Source organism: Aegilops tauschii, chromosome 5, assembly GCF_002575655.3.
Source record: "Aegilops tauschii subsp. strangulata cultivar AL8/78 chromosome 5, Aet v6.0, whole genome shotgun sequence".
Lineage (NCBI taxonomy): Eukaryota > Viridiplantae > Streptophyta > Magnoliopsida > Poales > Poaceae > Aegilops > Aegilops tauschii.
The window spans coordinates 581,472,914-581,485,950 of NC_053039.3; the positions used below are offsets into that span (position 1 = coordinate 581,472,914).

Sequence of the window (13,037 nt, forward strand, 5' to 3'; positions counted from 1 at the left end):
AGAGATTCCATGTGAGTGAGTGAGTTCATCAGCACGAGTGCAGCAGAACATATATAGGTGCCAGTTCAATTTGAACTGCCAAAACGTCTTAAATTTAGGAACAGGGGTAGTACAAAATCACATACTCCATCCGCGAATTAGTTGACGCAGCCTCTATACAATATAATTTTATAGGGGAGTGAGTTAGAATGGCAGCACCTTTTTCAATCAAGGTGCGTATGCATATATAGTTGATAGTGCCCGGATATTAATTCGCATAAATAGTTGAATCATATCCCTAATAGGGCAGTTAAGCTACAGGGGGAAAAACAGCAGCGGTACTGAAATAGACAAGTTGCGAGAGTTGATAATTTTAGATTTAACATCAGAATAAAACCAGGAACATATTTTGAACCGCATGGTCCTAGCAGTTAGTTTTGTGTGAGAAGAAACAGTTGATGGAAATGGTAGATTTAACGAACCTTCCTGAAGCTGAAAATGCAATGATCATAGTCCACGTCTCATTCAGACCATTCATGTGTCAAGAATAGCATTTAATCCTACATCGTCATTCAGAAAAAGATAAGGTAGCAGGCGAAACGAAGAAAGTCTAGATCAGGATATACTAGTTTTTGTTTTTGCGGGAAAGATCAGGATACTCTAGTTATGAAAGATACAATGCATGTGCTGGACAATAGAACGATTCAGGGTATCCAATTATCCAAGTACACTGCCGACTATTTATGAATATCTGCACAATAGAACGTGCTGAACATTTACAAATACATGTTCATTTATTGTACATTTTTCATATTTTATTCAATATGTTTTAAATATATTTAAAAATGTTCATCATGTATTAAAAATAACTACTGTGTATGAAAAGTTGTTTATGGTGTACTAAACTTTTCTTCAGATATCTATAAAATGTTCATCGTGTATGTAACAAATGTTTATCATGTATGAAGAAAACATCTGTCATGCATTGCAATTATTTTTACCTGTATAGTTAAAAAATGTTTACCATATTTCTGAAAAATGTGCATCAAGATTTAGAAACAATACAGCGTGTTTTTATAAAATGTTATCATGTATTTTTTAAAGGTTATCATGTATTGGAAAATGATCATCATGTATTAAAAGAATCTTCATTGTCTAATTTAAAATGTTCACTGCATTTTAAAAATGATATTCATCATGTTTTTGTTAAAATTAAATCTTTTGAAAAATACATGAATATTTTTTGACAGACAAAAGTGAAAAAAATATTTCTTTATAATTATATCAAAGAAAGGCCAGAAATAAGAAACAAAGTACAAATCTGATAGAGCAAACTCCATGCTAAGTGGGCTAGTCGGGGCGAACCCTATTGGCCGCTTCAGGAGCCCGATCTTTTCTGTGTGTAAAAACTTAAAAGATGCGGTATTTGGTCCGATAGGGGGGGGGGGGGGGGGGGGGGGAGGCTCCTAATTGGTGCTTTAAGTGCCGCTAACCGAAATCGGCACTCACGCGTGGTGCCTAGCGGGCCGGCCAACCAACATGCTGCAAAAATTTGTAGATTGGCCACAACTTGTCAAGTGACTCGCTTTCGTGCTAACCATTAGATTGGCCACAACTTGTTGTCTAATACAAGGAAACAACACTATCTAACTCTGTAAATACTGCACATAGCATTTTTAGATGTATTTTTTAGATGTACATAGCATATATTATTTACCCAGTATGTATTATTTTAAAAGAGAAAACCTAAATTTCAAAAAGAATACTTAAAAATATAGAAAAATGACAAATTTTAAAAGAATTTCAACGATTAGAAAAAAAGTTCATCGATATAAAAAAAGTTCACAAATTGGAAAAAAAAATCCAATTTTGAAAAAAGTTCAGAAAATGTGAAAAAATTTCATCAGTTTTGGGAAAGTAGCTAATCGGATTTGAAAAAAGTTTATTGGTCTTGAAAATTTTCATTGAATTTATAAAAAAAAGTTCACCAATTTTGAAGAAAAGTTCATGGGTTTGAAAAAAATTATCGATTTGAAAAAAAATTCACAAAATTGAAAACAATTCACGAATTTAAGAAAATGCTTCTGAATTAATAAAAATGTTCATGAATTTAGCCAAAAAAAAACAGAAAGTAACCCATTCCAGAAAAAAAAAATAGAGGAAAAGGTAAGAAAACAAGAAGTGAAAACCTATTATTAAACACATGTGATGAGGTGGCGTGGTGGTTGTTGCCTCGAACATTTGATGAGGGATCCCTGGTTTGATTCCCAGTCCACATGCTTTTTTTGCCCTTTATATCAAACTAGTAAACTCGCATGTGCAACACACGTCTTAATTGCCACAAAATAATTATCAAAATAGTTGTCTAGTTTTACATAGTTTTTTATCTACACATGTTTTATTTTTTTTTCAAAAATTATCTACACATGTTTCAGTAAATAGTAGTCTTTTTTTGGTGGAGGAAAAACTAATTCAGAAGAACAAATGAAGAAGGTGCAAATAATATTAAAGATCAATAAATGTATGTAACAAGTGACCATATGTCTAAGTCAATCAAAAATATTTAACCATGTATAAAAATATAACCATGTATAAAAATATAAAATTATCTTGTAGTATGATAATATTTGATACATCACAATATGCTACTTTTTTTATCATTATTACCATAAGCGAAAATCAATAAAAGGTACGACAATGACACTAAATGCCATTCATAATAGACTCATAGTAAATTCTCAAAAAAAAAGACTCATAGTAATCATGTCGTGCAATGCACGTATTGACCGATATAGCAAAAGCTCAGAGTATTTTAAAGCAAGAAAAAATTCAGACATGGAATGGTTTCGCTTTGTTGCTCTCCATTGGACGGCCAAAAGGGCATGGCCTTACTCCTTTGACGTGCATCTTTGATGGCCTTACAAAATGATATTCTTAACAGAAAAATGTCCCCATTCAAATAACAATAAAGAATGTCACATGTTCCCGATTTAAAGAAGAATAACACATCTTCTTTGTTGGAAATCATTCCTGCAATGTTGGCCAAAAATATAATATGAGCAATACCATCAACAAGTAAGAGGGGATAAAGAGTGAGCAAACCAAATACATAATAATGTGAATTGCAAGTGGGAACCGTCTCCACTAAGTTTGAATTGTAACTGCTCATATTCTCTGCAACATGTCCTAAAAAATCTTCAAAAAATTATTGTCAGCACAAAGATATACAAAAATAAGAATATGCATTGTAAATGTAACAAAAAGCATCAATTTCAGTCAAGATGTGACTGGCACCATGCAATAGAAAATATGGCTTGTATATTCGCATTCATATGATAAGCTATTGAAATTGAAAACCCTTTGACGTGGTCCTTTGACGTGCATCTTTGATGGCCTTACAAAATGATATTCTTAATAGAAAAATGTTCCCATTCAAATAACAATAAAGATTGTCACATGTTCCCGATTTAAACAAGAATAACACATCTTCTTTGATGGAAATCATTCCTGCAATGTTGGCCAAAAATATAATACGAGCAATACCATCAACAAGAGGGGATAAAGAGTGAGCAAACTAAATACATAATAATGTGAATTGCAAGTGGTCACCTTCTCCACTGAGTTTGAATTGTAACTGCTAATACTCTCTGGAACATGTCCTCAAAAATCTTCAAAAAATTATTGTTGGCACAAAGATATACAAAAATAAGAATATGCATTGTAAATGTGACAAAAAGCATCAATTTCATTTTATGATAGTCAAGATGTGACTGGCACCATGCAATAGAAAATATGGCTCGTATATTCGCATTCATATGATAAGCTATCGAAACTGAAAACCCACCAAAATAATGCGCCATCTGGATGTACTTTTTTTACATTTTGCTTCCCAACACAATACCAGACAGCAAGATTCAGATACATGCAAAACTGCTTCTGTGTGCACATACGCCTTGAATGGTCAAAAAATATATATACCTGTTTCCTGGAAAGGAAGAATGTAGTGAGGACACAAATAAAAAGAATGTCCAGAATAGAAATAAATATAAAAATAGGCTTTTAGCGAAAGTTGTACTCTTGTAGACATTTTGCTGAGTATTAGATAGTCCATCACTATAGTAAATGTGGACATAAAGTGCAAGCCGTAGAGGATACATTGCGTTGGTCGGGTTGCGATCAATCAAATCACATAATCAAAAAATATATCAGCCTGTGAACATTGACTGTTACAGCTTGGCAGGCACAGATGCACAACTTTCTACCAGTACTTTCAAAGGTGCACTCGGAAAAGGTCAACAACTGTTTTTTATCAGACTTGTACTAATAAACACTTAAGAATTTAGTTGCTCCAATTGCATAGATATCAACAATATGGAATAAAAGGAGTCTAGAATTATATTACCATAGCCATTGAATTTCAGCAAATGATATAAAGCATTTGGGAGAATGCAAGCCACTGACTCTTGTTACGAGGCAAGAAATTTAGCTTATCCTTTTTTCTTGTCGTGGACTGGGATGTTCCATTCTCGGAAAACTGAAATTGTTTTCTATTTGTTTCATATATTATATATACCCTATCAACTCAAACTCGAATTTGCATATTTTTTAAGTCAAATTGTTTTTATCAGAATTGCAGGAGAGTGATGTGACATTTTGTCAATGATCCAAGCGGCAGCAACAACGACAAAAGTCGCCCCCACGGCCATGGCTCCGGCGACGGCTCCCATAAGGATAAGGTGGTGGTTTCGATGGCAAAGGCAGTCTGGGTCACGTTCTCGGGGAGGTGACGGAGAGTGCGCCGGTGCAGCGAGGACAACGTAGGAGTAGCGGGGAGGTCCGACGAGGAGGGAGGGAAGAGAGGTGAGGAGCCTGGCAGGATCGGTGAGGCCCCAAGGGCGTCTTGGGACGGTAGGGAGGGCGTCCGTGAGGTATTTCGGGAGAGATGTGTGGGTGTACGGGGTGGCGGTTTGTTTTTCTGTAGTAGGACGACGGGGAAGGTGGTTTTAGTTAGTGCGGCGTGGGGTCGTGGCTAAACATGGGTTTTAGATCAAACACGTTTTAGTGACGCATCTGGACCGTAAAGAGAGTAATAGACGGATAGGATGTTGTCTTGGATCTCCACACTTCGTGCTTTTATATTGGTAGTAGATGAGAGGGAGAACGGGCTAGCCCATATCGGTGGGGATTGTGAACCCATTTGCACATACGGGCGCCGCAGGCGCCAAATAGGAATTGCCCTAGTTTAGTGTAATTTCCTTCTTCATCATCGGGTCCTTTTTTTGGCATAGATAGAAGGGTTAGATATACTAAATTAAGTTGGAGTATTTTGTATGACATAGTTGGAGTAGAAAATAGAGAAGATATGAAATGAGAGTTGTCTTCGGCAATCATTGTATGCACAAGAATATTGTCGGCCGTTGAAAAAATGGACAATGTTGTTGAAGATGCATAAGAGGATTTGATCGGATCGTTACCGACTACGAGTTGCAGCGGAAGAAGAATTGGTCTATATCATCGATTAAGTCCGTTGAACCGTTCACGAATGATCCCTCTAACCGAAGACCGAAAGCAACGCCTCTCCAAAGTCTGCAAGCGTATGATCTTCACCGTCTAGGGATAATCAATGCCAGAGAATTAGCGGGAGAAGAATAGAACCACACTGGACTTCTAATTACGAGGACTAAAGAGGATTAGATCTAGCTATAATTGGATCAACTAAAACTATAAGTAGAGAACTAGAGGAGGCTCCAAAACTTGTATCTACCAAGGGCCAAAAATTCTAGTATATATAGATTCGAGGAGAGGGAGGGGCGCCAATCAATGGGAAGCAATCCACCCCCTTTGGCCAGCCAACAGGAGGGGGGGGGGGGGGGGGGGGGGGTTCCCCTCCAATTTAACTTGGCGGGCGCCCCAAGTGGGTCCAATAACTCTCTACCACTCGGTTTTTTTCTTATTTCTTTGGCTTGTTGATATTTAATTAATTATAAAAGCCTACCAATCATTATTAAAATCTTTTATTATTAATTTAGCATCTTTAGAGACATTTTCCATCTATATATCAATTCATGGTATTACCCGATAAACCCCGAAACTCTTCCGGTAACTCTGAAACGCTTCCGGGTATCCAATTACCCAAGTACACCGCCGACGATTTATAAATATCTACACAATAGAACGTGCTCAACATTTATAAATATATGTTTATTTATTGTACATTTTTCATATTTTATTCAATATGTTTTGAATTTATTTAAAAATGTTCATCGTGTATTAAAAATAACTACCGTGTATGAAAAGTTGTTTATGGTGTACTAAAAATGTTCTTCAGATATCTATAAAATGTTCATCGTGTATGCAACAAATGTTTATCATGTATGAATAAAACATCTGTCATGCATTGCAATTTTTTCACCTGTATTGTTAGAAAATGTTTACCGTATTTCTGAGAAATGTTCGTCAAGATATTAAAACCAATTCAGCGTGTTTTTATAAAATGTTATCATGTACTTTTTTAAAGGTCACCATGTATTGGAAAATGATCACATGTATTAAAAGAATTTTCATTATCTATTTTAAAATGTCACTTCATTTTAATATTGATGTTCGTCATTTATTCTAAAATTAAATCTTTTGAAAAATGCGTGAATATTTTTTGACAGATGAAAAGAGAAAAAATATATTTCTTTATAACTATAACAGAGAAAGGTCAGAAATAAAATATAAAGTACGAATCTGATAGAGCAAACTCGATGCTAGGTGGGCTAGTCAGGGCGAACCCTAGTGGGCGCTTCAGGCGCCCGATCTAGTTGTTTTAGCAATCGGGCGCGCAACCCGTCTCAGCTCTGGGCTGGCCCATTTAGTGTTTTCTTTTCTGTGTATGAAAACTTAAAAGATGCGGTATTGGGTCCGACATGGGGGAGCTCCCAATTGGCGCTTTAAGCGCCGCTAAGCAAAACCGGTGCTCACGCGCGGTGCCTAGCGGGCCGGCCCACCAACATGCTGGAAAAAGAAACACAATGAACCTGTCAAGTGACTGCTAAACACTAGATCGGCTGAAACTTGTTGTCTAATACAAGGAAACTTCACTATTTAACCATTGAAATACTGCACATAGCATTTTTTTGGGAGAATGTTTTTTTGAGATGTACATAGCATATATTATGTACCCAGTATATATTATTTTAAAAAAGAAAGCATAAATTTCGAAAAGAATACTTAGAATATAGAAAAACGACAAATTTATAAGAAGTTCATCAATTTGCAAAAAAGTTCACCAATATAGACAAAAAGTTGACAATTTGGAAAAAAATCATCAATTTTGAAAAAAGTTCATAAAATGTGAAAGTTCAACCATTTTTGGAAAATATCTCATTGGATTTGAAAAATCATCAAAGATTTTGAAAAATGTTCATTAAATTTGGAAAAAAAATTCATCAATTTTGGTGAAAAGTTCTTCGGTTTGAAAAAAAGTTTATCAATTCGAAAAAAGTTCACAAAATTGAAAAAAGTTTATGAATTTAAGAAAATGTTTCGAAAATAAAAAATTGTTCATGCATTTAGCAAGAGAAAATCAAAAGCAACCCATTCCAGCAAAAAGGAAAAAGTAAGGAAAAAAGAAGCAAAAACCTATTATTAAACACATGCAATGAGGTGGCGCGGTGGTTGTTGCCTCGTACATTTTGGACGAGGTTCACGTGCTGTTTTTGCCTTTATCTTCTATATCTAAATAGTTAGCCCCCTCTATCTATTTCTCTCAACATGCAAGCATGCCACATCATCGCACAACATGCATGAAAAAAGGCTCACCCCCACTACCATATGTCTCTCAACATGCAAGCATTCCACTTCATCATGACATGCATGGAAAAAAGACCCATCTCAACATGCAAACATATATGAGAATTTTCAATCTATAATGCTATATATATTTAATATTTTTTTTACAAATATATAGTAATCAAACATAATAAATTATATGTATTTTTACTTTCAGCCTTTTATATTATTACCTCAAATATTCATGTTTCATACAACGAATCACATTAAAATATGTTGCAAAATGTTCCCGCGACAACGTGCGGGGTATCATCTAGTATCAAAAGAGAGGGAGAACGAGCCGGCCCATAGCGGCGGGGATTGTGTGCTCGTTTGCACATAACAAAGAAATGGGCGCCGCATGCGTCGAATAGGAAATGCCCTGACAGGGTTCAAACTAGCGATCTCTTCATGCGATTGACTGTCTTAACCATGACGACACCTAGATGCATGTGTGTACAAACTTCTTTTCTTATAGTTATAGGTCTAGGAAAATGCCCCCTTATGTTTTCATTTTTTGTTTTATGTTTATTTTTTATTTTTTCTTAAATGCGTGAACTTTTTTCAATTCTATGATTTCTTTTCAAATCAATTAACTTTTTTTTAAAAAATTCAATGAACCTTTTCCTAAATCAATCAACTTTTTTTCATTTTCTGATGAACTTATTTTACAATTAATGATTTTTGTTTCAAATCTAAGTTTTTTCAAATCTGATGAACTTTTTTTTCAAAATTGACGAAACCTTTTCAACCTCAGTATCTTTTTCAAAAAATTAATTAACCTTTTTCAAAATCAAATAAACTTTTTTTCAATTTTTGGTGAACTTTTTAGAAAAAAGGCGTACTTTTTTTAAATAAAAAAATTCATGAATTTAAAAAAAAAGTCATTGATTTTGAAAAATAATAATCATCAAACCGTATTGACCAACCGCTGGGCTCAATTCTTGTGGACGAGGTCCATCATATGGGCCTTCTATGGCCCGCTGGCTGTCCTACGATTGAGCGGTGGGCTACGCGAGGAGTAAACATTTTGAGGAGTTAAACCAGATATGGATTAGGCTAGGTCCGGTCTATGACCCCAAAATGGATTTTTTTACTCTTAACCAGTTTTAAAGGATCAGCTAGAGATGCTGTAAGGACCCAACAACTGCGCGCAAAAGCAGCCAAACAAAGCGATAATATCATGTACAACCTAAAACAAAATAACACAAAGATCATGGTGAAATAGATCCTCAAGGGAAAATGCTAACAAAATAGAGGAGATGAATCGCTGCATGTGTAAGTGCTTTTGCAATGGCTCCTAGGTGCATATGCACCCATTGTCTAAATACACATTTTGAAAAGTTGAAAAATTCCGAACAAAAATCCTGCGTGTATATCCGGACATTCTATGTGCGTGCACAAAGGTTTCGGTGGAAAACGAGGTTTTTTGTGATACTGACACTCGTGGTCACCACTTGGAATTGGATTCCGATTTGGGTGTTCCATTGGACCTCTGTTAGACTACTTATAGTGGGAATAGCTTAGATATTAACATTACACACCCCAATATAAGTTTGCTTATGTGACAACAATTAATGAGAAGAGATGTGTTTCTGGTAACGTAATATGTTTTTTGCTACCACCAGTAGAAAAAGGACCTAATGTGAGACACATTAGTCCCGGTTTGATTTTGGCCTGGTACTAATGGTATCATTAGTGGCGGTTCGAACGGCTATGCATTAATGCCGGTTCGTGTTGAACCTTTAGTAGCGGTCCGTGCCACGAACCGGTACTAAAGGGGTGGTGGCAGGCTGGCGTCAGGCCGGGGCCCCACGATCACCTTTAGTACCGGTTCGTGGCACAAACCGGTACTAAAGGGCTAACCTTTAGTACCGGTTCGTGCCATGAACCGGGACTAAAGGGGTCTGACCTATAGTCCCGGTTGGAGACACAAACCGGGACTATAGGGCAATTTTCAATCTCTACCCCCCCCCCCTCGCCATTTCAGTTTTGAAAAAATCAAAAGATAATAATAAAAACTTCAAAAAATAAAATCCTTCATTCCACTAATAGAGCTAGTGTGAACGGAGAGGACCCTCATTTTGCCCATCGTCAGGACCATGGACCCTGAGTAGTACGATGATCGACAAGGAAACCCGCAAGAATGTCTGGCCGTCCCTCGTCACTCGCCGGCACGCCCACAAGGGCGAGGTGGACACAAGCAACTCCTCCTCGTGCCTGCAATCCTGGAGCGGAATCGTGTTACTTTCTAGTCATATGGCGAGAAAGTGATACAATAAGAAGAAAACAATCAAAACGTGCGTCTCTCTAGCTTGCTAGTGCCACAAGCTGAAGCTTGTACAAAAACCACTGCTGAGAGGAAGCCAGCCTTGTGTTGATATGGCTATATAAGCTGCTGGGGAATACACAACTACACAAGGCTGGCAAACACCACGAGAAGTCCATTACCTGCATTTCTTAATACAGTACTAAATAAAAATGTTGAGTCTCGCTTGGACTCGTCGCGGCGACGCGGAGGCACCACCCACCCCAACCCCAACCTGGGGTGGCTGCTCTCTCCACGGACTCGACATTGAGGTGGTGAGGGAGAAGGACACTGTCCCTGGCGGCAACGGCAACGGGCTAGTTGCAATCCCTTCGTATTTTTGGGGCGCCCGGCTGGCGAAGCGGCAAGATGGAGGCTTCCCCTTGTACACGGGCTACTCGGCGGCGAGGGCCTTGGTCGGCAAGGGGGCGGGGGCCATGGCGGATCTGAGAAGGCTGTCTCGCGAGGCGGAAGACATGCTGGCGGAGATGTTTGCTAGCATTAGCAGTGATGGCGGAGGCGACGCGGCACGGCCCAGGGTGGTGCAACTGCGACTGTCGCCGGAGCTGGCGCTGTGGAAAAGCACGCAGCACGCAATCGGCAACGTGTTGCCCACTAAGGGCGCCGGGCTGGTCCAAGCCACGCCGCAGGTTCTCGCCTTGCTGGGCGCCGCCGACTGGCCTGAGGCGATGACAACAACCAACGCCCTATCTGGTAGCGGCATGGCGAACCTGCTGATTGGCGCCTCCGACGTGCGCACCCTCTTCTCCAACTACGTGGTGGACATGGCATTTTATTACGAGCACGGGTACCACAAGGTGTTCCCCTCCTTCAGCCGCCTCCTGCGCGACGGGCTCGCCGACGCCCGCTCGCTACGAACCCCTGGTGGCCAGCAGCGACGCGAGGCCGTCGCCATCGGCGCGTCCTACATCCGAGCCAAGATCGCATTGGAGGCGGCGCACAGGACGCTCCTCAAGGACCGGTCGGGGCAGATGGACCGCCACGCCGCCCAGGTCATGTCCCTGTGCGAGAGTAGCATCCTCGGCATGGGGGCTGAGGCCATAGCCCGGGGCTTCGATGTCGGCGCCGTCACGAGCGACCTCGTCTTCAGCTCGCCCGGCACCGATGTCATCGATGTGGGCAGTGACCTGGTAAACTCCGAGGTCATGAACTCGTTCCTCAACGTGGCCGACATCGCCGCCACAGGCGTGGTGAGCGAGACGGCGCTGCGGGCCATCTACGACGCCTACGCTGCCACGGGAGCTCGGATGTACACTCAGAGGTGGCACGAGCCTGTGGCCCGGATGTGCATCACCTTGTACACTTGGCACCTGCACAACGACCGGCACATGTTCCTCCGCCGTGCCCTCCTAGGATGGCCCAAGGCCCGCAAGTCCCCGGCGCGGCCCCAGCGAGAGGCCGACTTCGACGAGGTCTTCGACACCGACTTTCATACCACCGGCTTCAGCAGGCCCCTTGACGCTGAGTATGCCTGCAATGGGGAAGAAACCTGCGACCACGTCCGGCGCTTCCTCAAAGTAAAAGGAGACCAAGACCACCTGCTGGCCGCCCTTTGGTCGTCCATTGTCACCGGTCCGCTGGAGTACGTCCGGAAGGGCGAGGTGGACGAGCAGCGTGAGAAACACCTCATTGAATCCTCGCGCCTGCAAATGGTCCAGCTCTTCTCCAAGGGCCTCATCGACGAAATGGTTTGGCTCGTCGCCCATGCAAGCCACCATGCCTGGCAGGTGAACTATCTGTTTGAGGCCGCCATGTTTGGCAGCATACTGGACGGGGGCGAGTTGATAGGCAAGCTCGATCGGGCGGAATAGGCTGTCAACATGCATCCATCTTAATTATATTCGGCCGGCCGGCCTGCTGTGATCGATCCGAACGAACGTCCTTAATTCTGCATGCATGCATGTTTTCCTTTTTAATTCTATATTTTCTTTCTTCTTTGGGAATCCCCTTTCTTTCCAATCATACGATGACATTCAACTTTTTTCCATTTCATTCATCCCAAACTCAAAATATTATGTATGTATGTATGTTACTTACAGTTTATATACGTGCATCTACTCCTATTTAATTTACATGAGGTCGACATTGGTGTCCTCTCCAAATTCCATCCAAACCTTCTTGGTGTCGTTCGTCCAAGAAGCAAATCTCGGAAATGATATGTTTCATCTCCTACTCACAACTATCCTCAAACACCATCTTTTTTGTTTTGTATAAATATTCATATGGAACGGTAAAGATAGAGCCAGCCATACAATGGCGGAAATTAATTAATTAAGCAGCTCATGTTTTTCTCTTCTTCTTTTTTGAAAAGGAGGTTAGCCTGTGGCCTCTGCATCAAATGGATGCATGCAACCATTTAAAAAAAAAAATCAAAGCTCACTCTTGCCTGACTTCTTTGTCAGCAAGTTGAAGTATGCATCGATTGCCAACCAGCCGTGAGTTCTGCACCTTGTTAAGGAGGAATAGGAGACAACAACATGACCATGACATATATACCCTACTTGCTGTCTAAATCTTATATTTGGCCCGCTCTGAACATGGTCCCCCATATTTTCCTTTTCTTGTCTATGCATTTCCTTTCTTCTTTGGGACTGTCGGCTGTTTTTCAATTCGACCTAAGTTAAGTTTTCTTCTAACCATAGGATGACACGTGGACATTCACCTTTTTTCGATTTCATGAAAAATCATTTTTTTAACGTGAAATCTATTTTCAGGGCTATTTCCGGCGGACTCCCGCATAGCCTTGGATTTCGAACGAGTGAATGGGATTATAAGTGTTTCTAGTCATCAATGTAACATAGATGAGCCCCCTCCCCCCCCCCTCTACACACACAAAAGCATAGATGAGCCGCATGTCTTCGTGTTGATTATATATGTGTGATTACAACGTTTAGAGAGATTACAGGGAGGTTTG

General features: G+C 40.2%; 1 protein-coding gene across 1 annotated transcript; it reads left to right on the forward strand.

Annotated features, from left to right (window-relative positions):
- Positions 1-10,143: 10,143 nt before the first annotated feature.
- LOC109771141 (uncharacterized) lies at positions 10,144-12,481 on the forward strand. Its single transcript, XM_020329845.4, has one exon. It carries the CDS (start codon positions 10,276-10,278, stop codon positions 11,932-11,934), a length of 1,659 nt encoding a protein of 552 aa, XP_020185434.1. The 5' UTR covers positions 10,144-10,275; the 3' UTR covers positions 11,935-12,481.
- Positions 12,482-13,037: the final 556 nt, after the last annotated feature.